Raw genomic sequence first — 23,623 nt, forward strand, 5'->3', positions numbered from 1 at the left:
GAAAATAGGATGAAGTTCAGTAAGGACAAATGCAAAGTACTCCACTTAGGAAGGAACAATCAGTTGCACACATACAAAATGGGTAATGACTGCCTAGGTAGGAATTCTGCAGAAAGGGATCTGCCGGTTAGAGTGGATCACAAGCTAAATACAAGTCAACAGTGTAACACTGTTGCAAAAAAAGCAGACCTCATTCTAGGATGTATTAGCAGGAGTGTGGTAAGTAAGACACAAGAAGTAATTCTTTCGTTCTACTCTGCACTGATTAGGCCTCAACTGGAGTATTGTGTCCAGTTTTGAGTGCCAGATGTGGACAAATATTGGAAAAAGTCTAGAGAAGAGCAACAAAAATCATTAAAGGTCGAGAAAATATGCCCTATAAGGGAAGGCTGAGTTTGTTTAGTCTGGAAAAGAGAAGAGTGAGAGGGGACAATTTCAAGTACAAAAAAGGTTGTTACAAAGAGGACAGAGAAGAATTGATCTTCTTAACCTCTGAGGATGGGACAAGCAATGGGCTTAAATTGCAGCAAGAGAGGCTGAGGGACATTAGGAAAAACTTCCTGTCAGGGTGGTTAAGCACTGGAACAAACTGTGCAGGGAGGTTGTGAAAGAACCAGCACTGGAGACTGTTAAGAGAAAGATGGACAAACACCTGCCAGGGATGGGCTAGGTACCGAGTCCTGCCAGGAGCACAGGGGACTGCACTCAGCGACCTCTCACTGTCCCTTCCAGGTCTATGAGTCGATGTGGGGAGGGGGGGCTGCACCCTGAAACCAGCCCACTGAGAGTCAGGCCCCTGGGGAGGGCACGGCCGGCTCTTCCCACTTCAGCCCCTTCCCGCCTCCGTTAACTGCCCCCCCCCACTCTGTCTCAGCCCCTATCCCGCAGCCTCTTGCTCCTCCACTTTCGCGCAAGGCCTATGTAGCCCCTCCCCACCCGAGAAACGGCCTCTGTCCGCGGTTGATTTGATAGGGTCGGTTTCAAAGCGGCCAATCGCGGGAAGGGAGCGGCCCGGCACTGATTGGCGGAAGCAAGAGCTACCCGTTCCCGCGCGTTCGCCGCTAGCCGATCCCACAGCGGAAATAGGGGAACCTTCGCTCACCAAAGATAACGCGAGGAAACAGAATAGTCATCATCCCCTCTGTGACCAATGGGAAGGCGTCAGTGCGCAGACCGCGGACGTAATTCCGCCGCCATAAAGCCCTTTCAGTCACACAGTTAATCCCTCCTCTTCCTCGTTAGTGGCTTATAATAGTTGAACTATTTAGAGTGACAGACATGGTAGCCAACCAATGAGGACAAAAGCGGTGGTGGGCTAAAAAATACATTTAACCAATCACAGAGGTCTATAGGCTAGAGCGGGGTCTGATGAATTATAATATAAAGGAAACGGGGGAGAATGACAGGCCAATCAGAATGGAAAATTGGAGCAAAGTCGGAGAGTGACACGTTTCTCAGCCAATCGTTATCTTTTTCTCCGTCCCATGCGGGAGAGAGGGACAGAGCCACTCCTGGCCTCCCCCTCACTTTCTTTGCTCTCATTGGCCAGTATTGTGCTCGACTTCCACAGTAGCCAATTGCTGTTGAGAAGGGCTTTCCCGCCCTCCAATGGAGGCGTGAAGGGGGCGGGCACAGATTAGTCCGGGCTGCGCGGCGCAGAGGGCGGTGTAGGCGCCATTTTGTGAGGAGCTCGGAGTGAGGGGGCAGTGGAGAGATAGTGAGTGTGACGCGGAGCCTTATTGGGGTCTAGCGGTGAGTGAGTCGTTCGCGAGCCTTTCCTGAGGGTTAACGGTGCGGTCCTGGCCCGGGAGGCATCACCCTCCCCAGTGCCTGGGAGGGGCTCGACACACGTATTGCCCTCGTCCCGCGAACGGTGCGGCCCTGGAGCGGGGGAGGACGACACGCACCATCTCCTCCCCCGATAATGGTGGGCGTCCTGGTCCTCGGGCGGAGGATACATGTTCCTCTCCGGTAATAGCGGGTGAGGGGACATCTTGCGTCCCCCCCCCATGGTGCGGTCCAGGGGAGGGAAATCTACCCTTTTCTTTGGGAAGGCCAGTGATGGAAATGGGGGTGAGATAATGGTCTGTTCCGGCGGGAGGGGGGTGTCCTTTTCTGGGGAGGGGGAATGGCGCTGCCGAAACAGAAAATCTCGCTTTCTTCCCCGAAACTCGGAGATCAGGGTAGGCGGGGCGGGGGAGTTCGGGATAACTGGTACAGTAAATATCCTGACCCTGTTGACACCCCCCCCGGGGTGGTGGTGAATGGTACATCCTAGAGAGTAGGATTGTGGGTGAGTGCCGGAATTTGCGATGTGGTCCCTCCAGCCCCAGGAGAAACCAGTGCCTCCTTGCAGGGGGAGGAGGGCTGCCCTCACACGCATCCCCCTTTGTGCTGACCCCCGTGGTTGAGATGGCTAAGACCTGGAAGTTGGCGGGAGAGGTGTCTGGGCGGGAGTGCCTTCTCCTCCCCCCAGGATGTCAGTTGCAGTTAGCCCAGATGTGCCTGTGGTGGTGGGGGCTGCATGAGGGTGCACAGACTGTCTCTATGATCAGGATCGGCTGGCACATATACCCTCCCACAAAACACACTTTGTTGGGGCCACTTGCCATTCTACTCACATGGCAGGGAGGGGCCACACATTCAGACCCCTGCCAGGAGGGGTGGCTAGCCCCCTTATCATCTCTGGTTCAAGAAGTGTCTGTAAATGGTCCCTGGGCACAAACATCACTGTAGGGATTTGGGCAGTTGATGCGAATCTGGGCTGTCTCTCTCTCTACATGGGGATGTACCATCTAACCCAAACCTTGCTTGAAACAGCAGGCATTTGGTGGCTATTGTGACTCCAAACTGGACAGTGTCAGCTTCCCCACTATCACATCTCCTCTCTTAAGTGACAGTGGGCTGGGGAAACCCTTGTGGAGCTCAAATTCTAGAGGCATAGCCTCATGTAGACATTCTTGTTGTTTAATAAACATAGCAACAGGTGAGAGTGAGAGAATCCTGTCCCCCTATGGTGTAGGCTGGGACTCTGCCTTATTCCTAGTGATCAGAGATGATTTGAAGGAGAGAGTTACTTACAATGTGACTTATGCTGGGGTAACATGGATCCTGCAGTTCAGGCTGTCCCTGAACCATGACGGGGATCATGTGGTGGCAGTGTATACTAAAGGTACAGGGCACTTCCTTTCCTAATGTCTTCCCCACTACACATCTGCACATCTAATCTACTTTCTCTGTCTGTGTTCTGAACCAGTGTGGTAATGGGCCCATCTACCCTAGGATTCTCCCCATTCTCTTTTATGCTGGATCAGATAGATGGGCCCATGTGAAAGAAATACCAGTTTACATCATAGCCATGGCCCCACAGGGCAGTGGGCCCACCTAGCCTGGTATCCCATCTCCAGCTAATGCTGGTCTCTTCAGAGAGAAAGAAGACAGCCTCATCCCCTTTTCCAATAGCAAGCTGCTTCTGTAATGCCTGACAGGGAGGGGAAGGGGATATTTTCTTCCAACACCAGGAGGCTGTGGTGCCTCAAACCCCCCACAGTCCTGGAGTTCCAGTTAACTGACTTGTAGGTTCCTCTCCCAATCCTCTGTCAGGATTGGCTTCAGCATATGTATGTGCTCCTTCCCTTCGTCCTCATTGCCTCATGGTGTGTGAACATGATGCACCCCCACTTGAAGCTGCCTCCTGCCACAAGCTCACAGGTGTCTGTGCTCACAAGTCATCTGAGCTGCTGCTTTGGCGACAGGGAGAAGCAGAGAGATTAAGATGGATCCAGTTTCATCACACCCAGAGCCCTAATTGAGCCAGGGCATCTGTGAGCTTAGGGCCCCCTGGGAGGTAGGCAGGTCTCTTGGCGCGCGAGTGGGAGATGCGTGCAGTGTTTCTGAGGAACCCTGACTCAATCTGTCCCTTCTCCTTTCACAGGGCAGCAAGGCGAAACCCCATCCCTTCTCACTGGAGCTCAGCTTCGTTTTAACCCCCCTCCCCACACACGCACACCTCCCAATTTTATAGAGCCATTTTAACGGTGTCCCTGTTGGCCTAGTGCTCCCTGCACCAAACTGGAGCTGGATTTAAGATGTAATTTTTAAAGTCTCTATCTCTATTTTTTTCTGCAGCAGCTGGGGTAGATGAGGAGCCTTTTCGCCCCTCATGAGCTGACCTCTCCTCGGGTATTTTTAGAGTGAAATGATGATGTGCAAAGGGCTGTGATTGTCTCCTACAGAGAGCTCTCCCCAGGCGGTTCTGTGGTAACCGTGGCTGGAACAGAAAGAGAGAGGGAGAGAACAGAAATGATCGTTGCTGACTTGACCTTTTGGCACCTCCCGTTTTTCTAATCTGGGCTATTTTTATTTTTGTTTTTTTACAGTGAGATTTTTTTGATCTTCAGCTACAGTAAGTTATTCCAATTTTTTTTTCCATTTTTCCTGCCTTTCCACTGATTTCCTTTTTATTGTTGTTACTAGTTACTATTACTATTATACTACTATAATGCTGATGACTTGACTATGCTGATATATTGCTGATGGTGATGATAATGACACTGCTGATTTTTAACCGGATGAAATCGAGTTTTTCTGAGTGTTCCTGACTGTGGAAGGTTTTTAAATTTTTAAAGTGGATTGATCACGCTAACTCTTTTTTTTCCCCCCTGACTGCTTGGCTGCTGAGAGCGGGACCTGGTTTCTCCTGAATTGTTTTAGAACATCTCTGGAAGTCTGTATTTTTTTTATATTTTTATTTTTTATTTTTAATCTTTCATTTGTACAATTTTTAAACTGTTGCTGCAATATGATGTCTGTGGTGCTGATCGCTCCTGATAGCGATGGCCCTTCCCCAAACAGCCCCTCTCCTCCTTTGACCCCCAAACCCTCCTCCTGCTCTTCCTCTACGCCGTCCTTCCCTCACAAACAACCCACCATGACATGGACACTCAGCCTGAAGCAGCAGCGGCAGCTGGTGGTCTCACGTGCGGCGCAGATACAAACCCATCTTGGGCCATGGTAAGAGGTGTGAGGGCCAATATGTTTTACTGCAAGGTTCAGCAGCCAGAACTAAAGGCCCTGGCATGGAGGAGGCATTGTTGTGGGTGCCAGTGTTGTATCTCAGGCATGGACTAAGGTTAGCTTGCTGCAGAGATGTGCATTAGCAGACCTGCGGGGTGGGGGAGTGCTCTCATGGTAAGGGCCATGGTCATGTGGCTCTGGTGGTGGGAGGGGAAAGATCAGCCATGATAGCCAAGCGGGCTGTATACGTGTGGTCACATTTCCACCTCAAAAAGCTGCGTCACAAGAAGCTCTGGGTTGGAGAGAGACAGAGGAAAGGAAGCCATGGAAATCTTGTTCTCAACACACAATTAGTCAGGCTCAGCTGCCCAAGACGTGCAACTTTCCAGCATCCACGAACCATTGTGCTGCTGTCCTCGGATGTCCCTCCCAGTGAGGACCCCAAAGCTGAGCACAGGATCCCAGGTGGGATGGTCTGAATCTGTCTATAGAGGGACTTTCCGCTCCCTGCTGTGGGACCGGAAGCCTCTGGGTTTGAGGGTCTTGGTCCTGAGCACCAGGTCCCAGATGGCATCTTGCTAGAATTGTATGTAGGTTCTCTCTTTTCTTGTCTGTGGTTGGTATGTGCAAAAGCAACAGGAGGTTGACCACGTGTGAGGATGGAGCATGCTGACCTCTCCACTCAGTGACATGCTCTCAATTTCTGGAGTCCTCACCAAGCTCTGCTGAGGCCCCTCAATCCTGACTTGCAGCTGCCCCTGTTATTTTAGTCCAAGGGCTCCTGCAGCAAGAACTGCCACTGGCGCCATGTTCATTGTATGGTGCTTGAGCTCCTGGCAGATGCTCTGGCTTGTCGAAATGCAGGTGTGTTAATCTCTCTAGCCCCTAACACTTTGACCTTTTGGGGAGAGGGGCTGTCTGTGTGTGTGTGTGGGAGCAACAATCTTCTGTTCAGTGGAGTTGAGTGTAAAGGGTGAATCCCATCCTGAGAGATGGGGGACAGTTCTCAAGAAGTCTCCCAGACCTCTGTTCCCTTCCCCTCCTAGCCCCCTGCAGCTCCATGAGAGAACATCCCCTTAATCAGAGGCAAGTGGAAATAAGGCTGTGCTCCATCTTCATGTCATGCAGCATGGCCCCCATGCTGATTCCTACCTCATACCACTGATGGCACAGTGCCTGTATACTGCCCTATGCCCATCATATCCTGTGCCAGTCTCCATTAGAAGGGGCGAGTCATCGCTTTTTCATGAAAGGCTTCTTGTCTGTAGGGCAGCTGGGAAGGCAAGCACAGAATGTCGGGGAGGGTGAGCACTTAGTGAAGTGCTTGGGCCTGAGGTGAGCCCCTATGTTGCTGAGTGACCCAAGGAAGGTCACTCTGCCTCCTTGGTCTGAGTTGGCTGGTGTGGAGCACAAGGCAGGATCTGCACGAATACTGTCCAGCCCCCACTCCAGTATGGAAATGGCCTGCTGGGAGAAAGGATCCGGGGGCCCACATGAGCCAAGATAGGGCGGCTTGTTCCCATTGGGACAGCTCCTCATGGAGAGGAGGGAATGGAGGGTTACACAACAATGGCTGGTAGATCAGCAGTCGCATTACAGAACCAAGGGCAGAGTTAATGAAATGGAAAAGCAGCTAGTGTGATGCTGCTAGAAAGGAAATAGTTTCATGCCATGAACACGTAGCCAGTGGAACTCTCCATCACATGGTGTTGTTGAGGAGGCCAAGAGGTTGATAGGGTGCAGGCAGATTGGGCATGTGCATCTAGAGTTCCATTAGCCAGGTTTAAGACTGGGATAGCCAAAAGTACTGAGGGGGACTATTGCCCATGTCCCAAACTCCTAGGCTCCTTTTGGAAATCCCATCCTAAAACCCAAAGGTGGAAGGGATCTAAGCTTTCCTCCAGAGTCTGGATTGACCCCTAACTGAGGGAGTTGGGGGGGAAACTGCCTGGTGCAGGGTTTCTTAGCCCTTCCTCTGAGGTAGTGGCTGCTGCCAGGTGATTCCGGGCCAGACAGAGCCCTATGTGACTGGATCTGACACTGGCTGTATTCCAGGGTCAGGAAAAGTTGGAGAGCTAGGCAAGTGCCTAGGGCTAGGCGTTGTGGCTCTCCTCTCCGTAAGTATTAGTGTCTTCTGCAGCAACTTTAATACAAAGTATTACTCATAGACTTGAAGGACAGAAGAAACAATCATGATGATTTCGCTTGACCTCATGCGCATCAGGCTATAGAATCTCATCTATATGCTCCTGTAATAGGCCGGTAACCTCTGGCTGATCTGCTGAAGTCCTCAAATCTTGACTTAGACTTCAAGTTACAAAGAATCCACCATTTACTTTAGTTCAAACTATCGAATGGCCCGTGTTCCACATTGCAGAGGAAGGTGCAACCCCCCACCTCCCTCCACCCCAGTCTCTGCCAATCTGTTCTGGGGGAAAATTACTTCCTGACGCCAAATATGGTGTTTAGACTCTGAGCATGTGGGAAAGACCCACCAGGCAGACACCTGGGAAAGAATTCTCTGTAGTAACTCAACCCTCCCCATCTAGTGTTTCATTTCTGACTGTTGGGGATATTTGCTAATAGACATCACAGATGGGCCTTTTGCCAATGTAGGCTGCCTTATATCATCCCTTCCATAAACTTATAAAGCTTATAAATCTCTTGAAACAAATTAGGGTTTTTTTTCCTCCACTGCTCCCCTTGGCATGGGATCTTGGAGTCATTGTGGATAGTTCCCTGAAAACATCCACTCTGTGGAGCGGCAGTCAAAAAAGCAAACAGAATGTTGAGAATCATTAAGAAAAGGATAGATAGTAAGACAGAAGATATTATATTGTCTCTATATAAATCCATGGTATGCCCACATCTTGAATACTATGTGCAGATGTGGTTGCCCCATCTCAAAAAAGATATATTGGACTTGGAAAATAATTAGAGGTTTGGAATGGCTGCTGTATGAGGAGAGATTAATAAGACTGGGACTTCAGCTTGGAAAAGAGATGACTAAGGGGGGGATGTGAGAGAGGTCTCTAAAATCTTTACTGGTATGGAGAAAGCAAATAAGGAAATGTTATTTACTCATCCTCATAACACATGAACTAGGGGCCAACAAATGAAATTAATAGGCAGCAGGTTTAAAACAAACAAAAGAAGTATTTTTTCACAAGTGCATAGTCAACCTGTGGAACTCCTTGCCAGAGGATGTTGTGAAGGCCAAGACTATAACAGGGTTAAAAAAAAAAACTAGATAAATGCATGGAGGATAGGTCTATCAATGGCTATTAGTCAGGATGGGCAGGGATGGCGTCCCTAGCCTCTGTTTGCGAGAAGCTGGGAATGGGTGACGGGATGGATCACTTGCTGATTACCTGTTCTGTTCATTCCCTCTGGGGTACCTGGCATTGGCCATTGTCGGAAGAGAGGATACTGGGCTAGATGGACCTTTTGGTCTGACCTGGTATGGCCGTTCTTATGGTCTTCCAGAACTTCAGACCTATGATGGTTACAAACCTTTGTCTCATTTCAGGCCTAAACTTGTTGATGGACAGTTTAAAACCATTTGTTGTGCCAACATTGGTCCTTAACTAAAATAACTCCTTCCTCCCTGGTGTTTATCCCACTGATGTATTTACAGAGATCAGTCACATCTCCCCTCAGCCTTCACTTTGTTAGGCTAAATGAGGCAAGCTCCTTAAGTCTCCCCTCATAAGGTAGGTTTTCCAGTCATCTGATCATCCTAGCAGGCTTTCTCTGCACCTGTTCCAGTTTGACTGCATCTTTCTAGAACATGGGAGACTGGAATTGCATGACATATTCCAGATGAGCCCTCACCAGTGCCTTGTACAATGGTAGTTCTAAAAGGGGGTGGATCTGGCTGTCCCTGACCCTGGATCACTGTCTAGCCATGGACAGGCCTTCCCTCTTCTCGCCCAAGTCTTAACTGTGAGAGTCCTGCCTTGTGGTGTGACTGGAGGTTCTGAGATCGCGGTCCCTTGTCCTAAAGCACTTGGATGCCCGGATGGAAGGCAGTGGAGATGGGACCTGGCTCCGAGATGCAGGGAGATGGGATGTGTTTATTTCTGTGACTGTCCCTCTGACCAGCTCTCCCGACCCCAGCAGGTCCGTGCTGCGCGTGAGTCATGGCCAGCAACGTTACCAACAAGACAGACCCACGCTCCATGAACTCGCGTGTATTCATTGGGAATCTCAACACGCTGGTGGTGAAGAAGTCTGACGTGGAGGCGATCTTCTCCAAGTACGGCAAAATTGTGGGCTGCTCTGTGCACAAGGGCTTTGCCTTTGTGCAGTACGTCAACGAGCGGAATGCCCGCGCTGCTGTGGCTGGGGAGGATGGCCGGATGATCGCAGGCCAGGTTCTAGGTGAGTGCCTCCTGGCTGCATCCCTAACTCAGATTAGATACCCCTTCCTGCACACTGAGGAGTATCGTGGCGTTAGCATGGGCAAGGTCCTAGGTGAGCACCTCCTGACTGCATCCCTAAGCCAGACCAGAGAGTACCCCACTCTCACATACTCTGGAGATGTCAGGGATAGCATTGGCCTGGTCCCAGGTGAGCACCTCCTGTCTGCCCTAACCCTGCGACACCATATCAGGGAGATTGCTGGCCAGACCCTTGGTGGTCATCCTCTAGCTGTGCCTCCCACCCCATCCATGCACACTGCAGAAGGTAAGCTCATCACCAGCCAGGTTTTTTATGAGCTTCATCCAACATGCCCATCCTGGCTAGTGATTGGGCTATTGAGGTGCCCCCCTGCAGCGCCTGGTCACAGGACCTAGGAGGGAGCAGGAGAAATGTGAACATGGAATAGATGGGGGTGGGTGGGGAGCTGGGATGGGGGGTTCCAGAGTGGCAGGCTTCTGACCCTCTGCAGATCTCTGATACAAGAGATGCCACTGCCTCTTCACCCAGGGCTCACGTTTATCTCAGAAGCTGTTATGGGCGCTGGCCAGCAGCCAACAGACACCTAGTGGTGACCTGTCAAGGGAGATGAGTATGATGCTCAAGAAGTCTTGAGCACAGAGGTGTGAATCGGAAGATGTCTGTGGGGTTGTATGGAGACTGAGGCACCCATTGTGCAATCTGCCCCTTTCCCTGTTGCCAGTGTGTGGCTGGGTCACTGACACACACAGGTCCTGTTGCAAGCTGGATACATTGTGGTCACAGTCTGCAGTTGGGAATTTTCTCTGGGAAAGCCTTGCCTATGTGGGGAGCCTTCCCATTGCCTGGCCTCTGTGGTAGATGAGCGCTTGTGTGTCTGCCTTCCCACTGCCAGCTATTCCCCATGGCCCATTTGGTGGGGCCAGGTATCGAGTCGTGCTGGAGAGGGACATGGATCATACTATCACTTTATGCCGGTGAGCTGCACTGGTCAGAGCTAGCACTCCAGTGAGGGAGAGTAGCTCTGGTCGAGGAGCTGTCCCCTATGGGCCTGGCTCCAGTAAGTCGAAGTGGTGTTAGTTCCTCGCATCCATGAGGAGTAGGGCTGTCTGCTCAGCATGTTTGCTTCTCTCCCAGATATCAACCTTGCGGCTGAGCCGAAGGTGAATCGAGGCAAGGCAGGCGTGAAGCGGTCGGCAGCGGAGATGTACGGGTCAGTAGCTGCACCACCTTCTCCGTCCCCTCTAGTCAGGTCGGGACCCTTATGTTTTTTATATCGCGTTAATGCCCTGCGTGGGCAGCTTTTCTCTCTCTCTCTCTCTCTCTCTCTCTCTGTCTCCCAGAGGTGGGGAGGGATGTTGGGAAGTGGCTGCATATGAGATGCCTCCATTGGGTGTCTTGGGCTGCCTAGGCCCCTGCCCCAAGTGTCTGAATTGCTGGGGCTCCCTGGGTGTGGGAGGTTCTGCCCAGGCCCATCCCAGCTTGTAGCAGCTGGGTAGTAGGCCAACTGGAGAGACAGGTGCTGGTGAGTTTGCTCTGCAAAGCTACCCCTTCCTCCTGTAGTGTGGCTCTGTGTGTGTGTATAACCTGCACTGAGAAGCCAGTGAGTCTCTCAGGCTGGGCTGCTGGGTCCTGTCTCCATGAGGAGCAGGTTTGGTGCAGCAGCACCACCTCTTTCCACACTTGCTCAGCAGGGTCCCTCCCCACCATCACTTCCTCCTTCTCCTCCTCTTCCACACTTCTCCCCCCCACCCCTCCGGCTGTCTGCCCATCCTGACCCTGTCTCATGGGCTTTCTCTTCCAGGTCCTCCTTTGACCTGGACTACGATTTCCAGCGGGATTACTATGACAGGTACGTTGAGTGTCCTAGGAGGATGATGATAAGCTTTAGCACTGCACACACAGTCTCTCAAGGGGCGTAACACTCTGCAGCTCAGTGTGCAGGTGGGTGCATGGAGGTCCTGCTGCTCAGGGGTCACTGTTTTCCTCCTAGGATGTACAGCTACCCAGCACGCGTGCCCCCACCTCCCCCCATCGCTCGGGCTGTGGTGCCCTCCAAACGCCAGCGTGTCTCTGGCAACACCTCCCGCCGAGGCAAGAGTGGCTTTAATTCCAAGAGTGGTCAGCGAGGATCGTCCTCCAAGTCTGGTAAATGTACGTGTCTGAGCGTGCAGTGCTGACTTCGGGGGTCTGGGGCAGGGTCAGGTGGGCTGCAGGTGCCAGACCCACGCTGAATAGTGTGTACTGATACTATCCCTTACCTGTGTGGGGTCTTACGGCCCTGCATTCCAGAGTTAGGGTTGCAGCCTGTACCCTGTTGGGATGGGTCCTAGTGGCAATCAGTCCCCTGCTTTTCTTGGGTTTCAGTGAAAGGTGATGACATCCAGACCATTAAGAAGGAGCTGACCCAGATCAAACAGAAAGTGGATTCACTGTTGGAGAGCCTGGAAAAGATCGAGAAGGATCAAAGTAAACAGACGGGTGAGAGGGGGGGTGGAGAAGGGTGTGGGGCTCCCTCGGGGGACCCACGTTGGTTTGTCCTTGGTGTGGAGTTGTGGCAGGGTTGGGATAATCTGTCTCCCTCCAAGGGGTGTGCTTTGCTCGGAGCAGCCTCAGCTCCCTGGATGGTGGGTGAGCACGAGGCCCTGGGGCGGCATTTTCCCTGATACCCATCCTCATCCCCTGCAGAGATGAAGAACGAGAAATCTGAGGAGGAGCAGAGCAGCAGCTCCATGAAGAAGGAGGAGAGCAACGTGAAGATGGAGTCTGAGGCTGGGGCAGATGACTCTGCCGAGGAGGGGGACCTGCTGGATGATGATGATAATGAGGATCGAGGGGATGACCAGGTATGAACCCTGAAACCAGAGAGAGCCAAGGCAGAGTGGGTGTCACTGTGGCTAACCCCTTCCTGTCCCCTCTCTCCCAGCTGGAATCCATCAAGGGTGACGAGAAGGAGGCAGAGGAAGGAGAGGACGACAGAGACAGTGCCAATGGTGAAGATGACTCCTAAACCACTGGTGCAATCCCCCCAGCAAGGCGCCCACCTGAGATTGAGCCTGTCACCAGCCCCTCCCCAGCCTCCTTCTCACTGCCCACCCACGTGTTCATGGTGTTGTCTCCTGCCGCACCCCTAGCTCGCCCCATAGTTCTGTTAAATCCCTTGTAATTTTCCTCTTTTAATTTTGATACCTCTATGATTTAACAATTAAAAAAAAAAGTATGGTTTTTACCTGGTGCATCTACTTGCATCTGTCCACCTGGGAGTACCCTCTGGCCCAGCATATGCAGTGGCATCTGTCACAATGGAGGGAGATAATGACAGAACAGTTGGTGAAGGGGACAAGTAGGAGCACGATGTACCACAAGGAGTTTTTGGTGCGGGATGCATGTCTCATAGTGCAGGCCAGGGGTTTGTGCACTAGCAGATATCCTACTCCTGGAACTGAGAGTATTGTTTCTCCAAATGTATTATCAGCTGAGCTCGGTGGGAGGCGCATTAGCCTGCTAAACCCAAGGTTGTGAGTTCAATCCTCAAGGGAGCTACTTAGGCATCTGGGTCAAAATCAGTACTTGGTCCTGCTAGTGAAGGCAGGGGGCTGGACTCAATGACCTTTCAGGGTACCTTCCAGTTCTGGGGCGGGAGGGATAGCTCAGTGGTTTGAGCATTGGCCTGCTAAACCCAGGGTTGTGGTATCTGGGGATTGGTCCTGCTTTGAACAGAGGGTTGGAGTAGGTGACCTCCTGAGGTCCCCTCCAACCTTGATATTCTATGATTCAGGCAGCTGCCTTGTTTGCTGGGGTGAGGAAAGGCCCAGGTCTTCTCTGAGTCCCAGTCATGGGCTGGATGAAATGTTCAAAGGACAAAACCTTATTAAGGGGCACTAATGCTTGAGCCCCGATAGGTAATAAATGTGCACCAGAAAAGCAAGGAGAGGTGGATGCTGCTTCCAGTTCAGATTTGAGATGCACACATCTTGACTCTTCCAACCAAGTTTACCCTTTCTGAGGTTAAACACGGGCCTCTGTACCTGTGGGGTGGAAGGAGCATAAATCTGACTGTTCACCCCCTTTTAAGACTAAAATGTTGAGAACTTGTCTGTGGATGAGGGCTGAGACATGACAGGTGGGTTCCAAACTCATCCGTAAGGACTTGCCTTCTGGAAAGTTCCCCAGACAAAAGCTTCCCTCCAGTTTAGGGCTGGTCCTGTTTTCTGTGGAATGGGCCCTGGACTCTGGGATGCCGCTCCCTGATTAACTTGTCCCTCTTGAGTAAAGATTGGGTTTATTTGAGGACAAAGCAGACTTTCTGTGTGAGTCACTAATGCTGCAATGCTGTGTACTTTTCTAACACACAAGCCTAGGATGATGTGACCTTTGGGAGTAGCTGAGGCAACGACTTACAGCTGAACTCTGTCTGCTAGTGCTGAGGGTTTATGTGTTCTGTAGCCATTATTGGACAGACCTCTGCATATGGCTTTGGGCATCAATATCTTAAGAAAAACATTCAGTCTGCCCTGGAGTGCATATAAGTGTTTGGTTACTGCACCAGGCCTGTATCAGCAGGTGTTAATTCTTGACTTCTGCTGTATAATTGGACACACTCTGCCCCAAGGATCTTTCCAGCACAAACAATGAAAATATCCCCTTAAAGCATAGCATTTCATTGTAGAACTAAGGGAGCCCAAAGTGCATAATTCTGGGGAAGCTGTCACAGAGGATTAGCCTAGGTTGCATTTCCTGACCTTTTGATACAATCATATGGCCCACTGCAGGACAGTCACCTACTGCCTGACCTAGTCCTCTTTTTAGGGACACAAGTTGGGTGTAGTAATCTCTTTTGGACCAACTTTTGTTGGTTAGAGAGCCGCTTTCACAGACTGGTCACCTGAAGAAGAGTTCTGTGCAGCTTGCAAGCTTGTTTTTCACCACAGAAGTCAGTCCAATTTAAAAAAAAAAAAAAATCTCACCCACCTTGTGTGTCTAATAGCCTGGGAATAAGACAGCGACAACATTGCCACCAGCAGTTCTGTTACATTTGAGCTGCAGAAAAAATGAGAATTTTTCATCAGTTCTTCTCACTTCAGGTTTTCTGTGTCAAGTTGAAAAACTGTCTTGTGGTTGGGAAGAATGTGTTCATTCATTAGTTCTCTCTCAGCCATTTCATATAAATACATTTCTTTACCTGTACACAGCAAAGCTCTGGGAAAAATGTAAGGAAGGGTGTCCTTAAGGAGATCTAGGTCCAAGCCTGTCTTGTCTTAAGACTTGCTGTATGACACAGGGCATCTTGCAGAATCTCTGTGCCTCGTTGCTCCAGTGGGGATAATACTGCTCCGTCTCATGGGTTCATGAGGATGTTTGAGCAGAACTAAAGGGGCTTCAATAGGAGGAGGGCATCTAAAAGTTTGCACCAAGTTTCATGGATGCGGTAAGAGACAAATGCTGATTCCTGTGCGAGCAAGGTGAGTAGACTCCATGGGTCTCCCTGGCACCCTTACTGTGCAGTCCTGACATACCTGGGAAGTGCTTAGCTGCTGCAGTCATGGTCACAGTAGAAAATCAGACATTGGCTCCAGCTGTGGGTAAAATTACAAGGAGGAACATTGAGGAGATGACCCCTGACCCAGCCATGGAATTGCATAGAGCAAGAGCCTTTCATTCACAGCATGGGCAGGATGATGTGTTGGGGGTACACTAATGACAGGAAATGGGCACTTCTTGGATATGTGGGGGAGAATGACACTGCCAGGACTGAGGCACTTCCTGGTTCCGGGTGGGAGGCAGAGACCACTACTGACCTGTTTTAGGGGGATGTGACAGTATTGGCCAGACTGGCACTTTTGGTTCCTGGGAGGGGATACTATTGGCAGGATACTGGGCAATTCTGGTTTTCAGAGGGAGGCTTGCTGGAGGATGCAGGGCAGGAGGCAGCCATGGGTCAGCTTCCATCTCCACCCTCTGCCATCCAATATGTGCACCAAATAGGGAGGAGAGCAGTGAAATGCCCCAGGGACTTCCTGGATGGACTCGGTTGTCTCTGATCTTCCTTGGTTGGCATGTATGGGAAATGTAGTCACTCTTGCCCTGCAGCTGGACAGACAAACGCTGCCAGTGCTTTCCTGCTGCAGTGCATCATGGGAAGTCCAATATTTATCACATTCATTCCCAGCCAGGCCTCAGTGCATCAGGGAAGTTGTTCTCTTGCCCTATATCTCCAGCCTGCTGAGCCCCCCTGGGTGCAGCCCAACCAATAGTGGTGGTTTTGTTTTGTACTTTAAGGTTGTTCGTGAATTTGCAAAGAGTGCATCTGGCAGCACAAAGACAGTTCTCCAGTATGTCACCGTACCCCCACATCTTCCAATCCCTGGCAGGTAATGGTCCCTTTGTCAATTCTGACTTTAAGCTCATTCTTTGCACATTGCCCAGATCCTGGGGAAGGTGCAGGGCCTCTAAACACCTGCAAGGACCACATGTTCATATATTTTTACTCGTGCATGAGTTTGCAGGACCAGGGCCAAACCCAGAATTGTGTAACTCTGGAGTTAATGACATAAATTAGAGTTTTTTGAAACTTGAATATGAAATAAGCAGCATAAACCAGTTTTACAGTAAAATATTTTCAATTAGTATTTGATGCTTTTAAGTGCACCAAGACAAGTTACCTTCAAAAGGGTGTGTGACATCATTTCCTACCCTAATATAGTTGTGTTCACATAATCAGAATATATTAATAAGAGAAGGTTAAGAGGTAACAATTATTTGTTTCCCATGTAGTTAGAGTATTTAATAATGGCCTCTCCAAGCTGGCAGAGAAAGGTAGAACACAATTTAATGGCTGGAAGTTGAAGCTAAACAAATTCAGACTAGCATTAAAGTGTTAAATTAACCCTTGGAAACAATTTACCAAAGGTTGTGGTAGATTCTCCATTGACTGGCTGGCCACCCAACCTGGTGCCACAGAAATCCCCAAATGGTCTGGTTTGGGGGAACTTGACTAAGCAGGAAATGGCTACAATGCTCCAACCAATCTTGCCACTGAAACACTATGGAAAGGGGTGTATTTTCAGCTGCTGGATCTGGAGGAACCAATGCTCTGTGAGTGGGAGGCCTGGAATTGTTTGCTGCTGCCTTGCGCACCTCAGGGCCATCTGAGCAGTGTCTTGCTGTTGCTAAGGCAGGCGTGGCCAACCTAAGCCAGAATTTACCAATGTACATTGCTAAAGAGGCACAGTAACACGCCAGCCGCCTCCACCTGCTCCCAGCGTCTCCCACCCTCCTGATCAGCTTTTTGTGGCATGCAGGAGGCTCTGGGGGCAAGGGGCAGGGCAGGCTATGGGGACGGGGAGGGGCCTGTGGCAGAGCAGTGAGCACTCCCCTCCCCCTCCAGCACATTAAAAAGTTGGTTCCTGTAGCTCCCATCCTGGAGTTGGTGCCTATACAAGGAGCTGCATATTAACTTATGAGGAGTCGCTTGGGGCTTTGGAGCCATAGGTTGGCCAGCCCTGTTCTAAGGGAACTAGCACTTATCAAGCAACACAGCAGCATGAGAATGGAGGAAGAGAGGTGGGCCAGAACTCCTTGCACCCACCATTTCAGCACAAGAGAGCTCCTGAGCATACGCAGCCACTCAGCCTCAGGGGCCAACCAGGCAACCCCCAGACCTCTGCAGAAAGATGCTGAGGAACGCCTTTGAAGGGGCAGGTGGAGGCAGCTGCTGGGACATGGCAAATGGGCATGGTAGGAGATGAATTTCACAGATGCTGGAGGAATCTGCTGATTGAGAATGAGAAAGTGGTGGTTACAGAGCCAGGGATCTCCCAGGAAACACAGTGCTCATGAGCTGCTATCTGGCCTTGCTTCAATCCCTTCACTATTACACAGCTAACCAGCAAAGAAAGCTGCTAATGATGGCAGCATAATCTGCTTGGGGGGGGTACCAGTGTGGAAGTCAGAACAGCTGGGTTCTACTCCCAGGTCTGACCCAGACCTGCTGCATGATCTTGGGTGAGTGTGTGCTTAAGTTCCCACATACAAACAGGAAGGGTGAACTGGTGCTTGGGCACTGCAGCCCCAGGAGGATCTTGACGCTGATTGCTGATGCCTCTGTTACCTGAGAGAAATCTGCTGTCATAGTTCCTTCCAGCTTATCCACCAGCTTCTAAGCAAGATCAATCTAGATCTGAGAGACAGAAGATTTCAGTGAATGCTCTGGAATCAGGTACCCATACACCTCCACACAGGCACAGTACAATGAGCATGAGGCCAGCCAGCAAGGAGCACAAAGAGTGAGATAGGTGCAGCTTCTGAAAGGATGGACTCAATGTAAATGCCATGTGCCTCATGCCCATCCTAGTACTGTACAACCAAACTCACTCTTGTCCTGCAGCTGGACAGACAAACGAAAGCTGCCAACCTCCACACAGCACCTGCTCTGATTCCCAGGTTCTCTCTCAGGCCGTGTCTACATCTAAAATTTTGCAGCGCTGGTAGTTACAGCTGTATTAGTACAGCTGTATAGGGCCAGCGCTGCAGAGTGGCCACACTTACAGCAACCAGCGCTGCAAGTGGTGTTAGATGTGGCCACACTGCAGCGCTGTTGGGCGGCTTCAAGGGGGGGTTCGGGGAACGGGAGAGCAAACCGGGAAAGGAGACCAGCTTCGCCGCGGTTTGCTCTCGCGTTCCCCGAACCCCCCTGCAAACCGCAGGGAAGGAGACCAGCTTGCTCAGGGTTCGGGGAACGAGAGAGCAAACCGGGAAAGGAGACCCGCTTCGCCGCGGTTTGCTCTCGCATTCCCGAACCCCCTGCAAACCGCAGGGAAGGAGACCTGCTTGCTCGGGGAACGGGAGAGCAAACCGCGGCGAAGCTGGTCTCCTTTCCCGGTTTGCTCTCGCGTTCCCGGAGCCACCCAGCAAACCGCAGGGAAGGAGACCTGCTTGCTCGGGGCTCCGGGAACTAGAGAGCAAACCGGGAAAGGAGACCCGCTTCGCCGCGGTTTGCTCTCTCGTTCCCGGAACCCCGAGCAAGCAGGTCTCCTTCCCTGCGGTTTGCAGGGTGCCTCCGGGAACGCGAGAGCAAACCGCGGCAAAGCTGGTCTCCTTTCCCGGTTTGCTCTCTCGTTCCCCGAACCGCCGAGCAAGCGGTTCTCCTTACCTGCTTGCTCGGGGTTCCGGGAACGAGAGAGCAAACCGGGAAAGGAGATCAGCTTGATTACCAGAGGCTTCCTCCTTCCACGGAGGTCAAGAAAAGCGCTGGTAAGTGTTTACATTGGATTACCAGCGCTGGATCACCAGCGCTGGATCCTCTACACCCGAGACAAAACGGGAGTACGGCCAGCGCTGCAAACAGGGAGTTGCAGCGCTGGTGATGCCCTGCAGATGTGTACACCTTCAAAGTTGCAGCGCTGTAACTCCCTCACCAGCGCTGCAACTTTCTGATGTAGACAAGCCCTCACACATGACTCTGTGGGAGCCAGGATGTGGGCTTTCTGGTGTGTCTACTCCATCTGTGTGGCTCTTCACCTGGTAGATGAAAGCCAGAATCTGCAGTAAGAGAGAGGCTCAGAGCAAGGAATATATAGAGGGACCTCTGCCCCGATAAACAGCTCATTGGTGGGCTGGGAAGGGTGTGGCTAAATTCCTTCTGTCCCAACTGGACTACATGGAATGGGCTTGTCAGTTCCACTTCTCCCAGAACCACTCTGATTCCAGACAGCAAAGAATTAGTGGGATGAACATGCACCAGGATTGTACAACTAGGAGAGGAACCAAAAACGTTTTACAGCTGAAAAGCCATGGGAGGGGAGGGCTGCACTATGCTGATGGGAATGGTTAAGATATCTGGATAGAAAATGCCAGTAGAGAGCAGCTGAGTGGGGATGTTACTGCCAGAGGGAGATGAGGGGAATAAATCACCCACAGTAGGCCCCCAGCCTGGGAACCCCCTAAGCAGCAGAGACTGAAAAAGCCAACACCCTTTCTGGTACTTCCAAAATCAAGAACCAAGTGAAGTGAGCAGGATCCATAACCCAGAACTGAGTTTCACTGGTGGCCCCTCCCCCAAGCCAGTGAGGGGATTGGGCACGTTTCTCTCCTGTGAGCAGGCCGCATGCTCTGCTCCCTCCTAGGTACCCTTAGGCTGACCCTGGCCTGGCTGCTGGGACCAGCCTCTACCGCAGCCCGGCTCCTACGGGGCAGATGCTCCTGCAACAGCTATGCCCGCCGGGGGTGCGTGCGTGCAGCGGGGCCGCTAGCACTAGGGGGCTGAACGGGTCCATGGCTCTGGCGTGGCAAACGAAGGAGTCCGCTCAAATCCCTTCTTCCCCGTAGACGGAGCAGCCTCATTCGCTCCGCCCCCGTCTCTGGCGCTCCCTCGCTGCAGACACTGGGAAGAGGGTCACGCTCCGCATCGCAGAGACAGAGACGCGCCAGGTGGTGCCGAGCTAGGAGGAAGCGGAGTGAAGCAATGCATTATGGGAGGGGTAGTGTTCCGTGGGCCTGTATCTCCCATCAGCCATTGTGAACCGCGCGGCACCATGGGAAATGTAGTATTTACCCGCAGCCGCCCTCTCCCATTGGCCACTGCGGGAAAATATAGTATCACCCGGCCTCTATCTCCCTTCACCCATTGCGGGGCTCGGGACTTTACCCTTCTCGAGGGCCCTGCAAGGCAGGAAGCGGCCGTTGCCTAGGCGCGGCTTGAGGGGGTATGAGTGGAACAGAGGAACATGTGGCGACACGTGCATCGCGAGATTCGCAACCCCCATGCCACGCCCGGTGCATCACGGGACTTGCAGTCCCCGGACTGACACGGCCCAGTGTCTCACAGGTTAGGGTCGGGATAGGGTCAGGTTTAAGGGTTAGGGTCGGGTTAGTGTTAGAGGATTAGGATCCGGGTGAGGGTAGGGTTGGGTTGGGTTTAGGGTCTGGGTTTAGGGTCAGGTGAGGGCAGGGCCAGCTCTACAGTTTTCGATGCCCCAAACAGCGCACCGAATTGCCACTGCGGGTGATGGGGGCAGTCCCTGCACCCTTCGGGTGGCAGGCGCGTTTGCGCGGTGGTGGCAATTTGGCAGCAGTTTCTATGTTTAGCTGAAGCCCGCGGACAGCTAAACATAGAAGCTGCTGCCAAATTGCTGCCACCAGGGAAATGCGCTTGCCGCCGTAAGGGCACACGGACTGCCCCCGCCGTCCTCGGCGGCAATTCGGCACGCTGATGGGGACAAAACAACAGGGACTGCTTCTTTTTAAAGAATGCCTTCCCAAGCACCAGTTTGGAATGCTGGTGCCTGGAGCCGGCCCTGGATGAAGGTTAGGGGTCAAGGTGAGGGTCAGGGTTTAGAGGTTATGGGGAGGGTCGGGGTTAGGGTTTGGGTTTAGGACTAGGGTCAGGGTCAGGTTAGGATTAAGGTTAGGGAAGGGTTAGGCTTCGGTTTGGGTTTAGGGGGTTATGGTCGGGGTCAGGTAGGATTAGGGTGAGCATAGGGGTTAGGCATTAGGGTGAGGGTTAGGGGATAGTGTGAGGGTGAGGGTAGGTGTTAGAAGTTAGGGTTAGGGTTAGGGTTAGGGTTAGGGTTAGGGTTAGGGTTAGGGTTAGGGTTAGGGTTAGGGTTAGGGTTAGGGTTAGGGTTAGGGTTAGGGTTAGGGTTAGGGTTAGGGTTAGGGTTAGGGTTAGGGTTAGGGTTAGGGTTAGGGTTAGGGTTAGGGTTAGGGTTAGGGTTAGGGTTAGGGTTAGGGTTAGGGTTAGGGTTAGGGTTAGGGTTAGGGTTAGGGTTAGGGTTAGGGTTAGGGTTAGGGTTAGGGTTAGGGTTAGGGTTAGGGTTAGGGTTAGGGTTAGGGTTAGGGTTAGGGTTAGGGTTAGGGTTAGGGTTAGGGTTAGGGTTAGGGTTAGGGTTAGGGTTAGGGTTAGGGTTAGGGTTAGGGTTAGGGTTAGGGTTAGGGTTAGGGTTAGGGTTAGGGTTAGGGTTAGGGTTAGGGTTAGGGTTAGGGTTAGGGTTAGGGTTAGGGTTAGGGTTAGGGTTAGGGTTAGGGTTAGGGTTAGGGTTAGGGTTAGGGTTAGGGTTAGGGTTAGGGTTAGGGTTAGGGTTAGGGTTAGGGTTAGGGTTAGGGTTAGGGTTAGGGTTAGGGTTAGGGTTAGGGTTAGGGTTAGGGTTAGGGTTAGGGTTAGGGTTAGGGTTAGGGTTAGGGTTAGGGTTAGGGTTAGGGTTAGGGTTAGGGTTAGGGTTAGGGTTAGGGTTAGGGTTAGGGTTAGGGTTAGGGTTAGGGTTAGGGTTAGGGTTAGGGTTAGGGTTAGGGTTAGGGTTAGGGTTAGGGTTAGGGTTAGGGTTAGGGTTAGGGTTAGGGTTAGGGTTAGGGTTAGGGTTAGGGTTAGGGTTAGGGTTAGGGTTAGGGTTAGGGTTAGGGTTAGGGTTAGGGTTAGGGTTAGGGTTAGGGTTAGGGTTAGGGTTAGGGTTAGGGTTAGGGTTAGGGTTAGGGTTAGGGTTAGGGTTAGGGTTAGGGTTAGGGTTAGGGTTAGGGTTAGGGTTAGGGTTAGGGTTAGGGTTAGGGTTAGGGTTAGGGTTAGGGTTAGGGTTAGGGTTAGGGTTAGGGTTAGGGTTAGGGTTAGGGTTAGGGTTAGGGTTAGGGTTAGGGTTAGGGTTAGGGTTAGGGTTAGGGTTAGGGTTAGGGTTAGGGTTAGGGTTAGGGTTAGGGTTAGGGTTAGGGTTAGGGTTAGGGTTAGGGTTAGGGTTAGGGTTAGGGTTAGGGTTAGGGTTAGGGTTAGGGTTAGGGTTAGGGTTAGGGTTAGGGTTAGGGTTAGGGTTAGGGTTAGGGTTAGGGTTAGGGTTAGGGTTAGGGTTAGGGTTAGGGTTAGGGTTAGGGTTAGGGTTAGGGTTAGGGTTAGGGTTAGGGTTAGGGTTAGGGTTAGGGTTAGGGTTAGGGTTAGGGTTAGGGTTAGGGTTAGGGTTAGGGTTAGGGTTAGGGTTAGGGTTAGGGTTAGGGTTAGGGTTAGGGTTAGGGTTAGGGTTAGGGTTAGGGTTAGGGTTAGGGTTAGGGTTAGGGTTAGGGTTAGGGTTAGGGTTAGGGTTAGGGTTAGGGTTAGGGTTAGGGTTAGGGTTAGGGTTAGGGTTAGGGTTAGGGTTAGGGTTAGGGTTAGGGTTAGGGTTAGGGTTAGGGTTAGGGTTAGGGTTAGGGTTAGGGTTAGGGTTAGGGTTAGGGTTAGGGTTAGGGTTAGGGTTAGGGTTAGGGTTAGGGTTAGGGTTAGGGTTAGGGTTAGGGTTAGGGTTAGGGTTAGGGTTAGGGTTAGGGTTAGGGTTAGGGTTAGGGTTAGGGTTAGGGTTAGGGTTAGGGTTAGGGTTAGGGTTAGGGTTAGGGTTAGGGTTAGGGTTAGGGTTAGGGTTAGGGTTAGGGTTAGGGTTAGGGTTAGGGTTAGGGTTAGGGTTAGGGTTAGGGTTAGGGTTAGGGTTAGGGTTAGGGTTAGGGTTAGGGTTAGGGTTAGGGTTAGGGTTAGGGTTAGGGTTAGGGTTAGGGTTAGGGTTAGGGTTAGGGTTAGGGTTAGGGTTAGGGTTAGGGTTAGGGTTAGGGTTAGGGTTAGGGTTAGGGTTAGGGTTAGGGTTAGGGTTAGGGTTAGGGTTAGGGTTAGGGTTAGGGTTAGGGTTAGGGTTAGGGTTAGGGTTAGGGTTAGGGTTAGGGTTAGGGTTAGGGTTAGGGTTAGGGTTAGGGTTAGGGTTAGGGTTAGGGTTAGGGTTAGGGTTAGGGTTAGGGTTAGGGTTAGGGTTAGGGTTAGGGTTAGGGTTAGGGTTAGGGTTAGGGTTAGGGTTAGGGTTAGGGTTAGGGTTAGGGTTAGGGTTAGGGTTAGGGTTAGGGTTAGGGTTAGGGTTAGGGTTAGGGTTAGGGTTAGGGTTAGGGTTAGGGTTAGGGTTAGGGTTAGGGTTAGGGTTAGGGTTAGGGTTAGGGTTAGGGTTAGGGTTAGGGTTAGGGTTAGGGTTAGGGTTAGGGTTAGGGTTAGGGTTAGGGTTAGGGTTAGGGTTAGGGTTAGGGTTAGGGTTAGGGTTAGGGTTAGGGTTAGGGTTAGGGTTAGGGTTAGGGTTAGGGTTAGGGTTAGGGTTAGGGTTAGGGTTAGGGTTAGGGTTAGGGTTAGGGTTAGGGTTAGGGTTAGGGTTAGGGTTAGGGTTAGGGTTAGGGTTAGGGTTAGGGTTAGGGTTAGGGTTAGGGTTAGGGTTAGGGTTAGGGTTAG

General features: G+C 51.6%; 1 protein-coding gene across 12 annotated transcripts; it reads left to right on the plus strand.

Moving 5' to 3' along the window:
* The first annotated feature begins 1,636 nt into the window (after window positions 1-1,636).
* On the plus strand, window positions 1,637-12,646 carry HNRNPC (heterogeneous nuclear ribonucleoprotein C). Of its 12 annotated transcripts, none has more exons than XM_030545749.1 (10): window positions 1,639-1,752; window positions 3,935-4,090; window positions 4,380-4,405; window positions 9,136-9,399; window positions 10,555-10,669; window positions 11,222-11,269; window positions 11,411-11,571; window positions 11,785-11,898; window positions 12,106-12,263; window positions 12,344-12,646. In XM_030545749.1, the coding sequence occupies exons 4-10, from the start codon at window positions 9,159-9,161 to the stop codon at window positions 12,425-12,427; spliced, it is 921 nt and encodes a 306-aa protein (XP_030401609.1). In that variant the 5' UTR covers window positions 1,639-1,752; window positions 3,935-4,090; window positions 4,380-4,405; window positions 9,136-9,158; the 3' UTR covers window positions 12,428-12,646. The 12 variants fall into 12 exon arrangements, with proteins under 12 accessions (XP_030401619.1, XP_030401609.1, XP_030401611.1 ...); XM_030545751.1 differs by having other exon boundaries at window positions 9,139-9,399; XM_030545748.1 differs by lacking the exon at window positions 3,935-4,090.
* Window positions 12,647-23,623: the final 10,977 nt, after the last annotated feature.

This window comes from Gopherus evgoodei, unplaced genomic scaffold (assembly GCF_007399415.2).
Source record: "Gopherus evgoodei ecotype Sinaloan lineage unplaced genomic scaffold, rGopEvg1_v1.p scaffold_39_arrow_ctg1, whole genome shotgun sequence".
Taxonomy (NCBI): domain Eukaryota; kingdom Metazoa; phylum Chordata; order Testudines; family Testudinidae; genus Gopherus; species Gopherus evgoodei.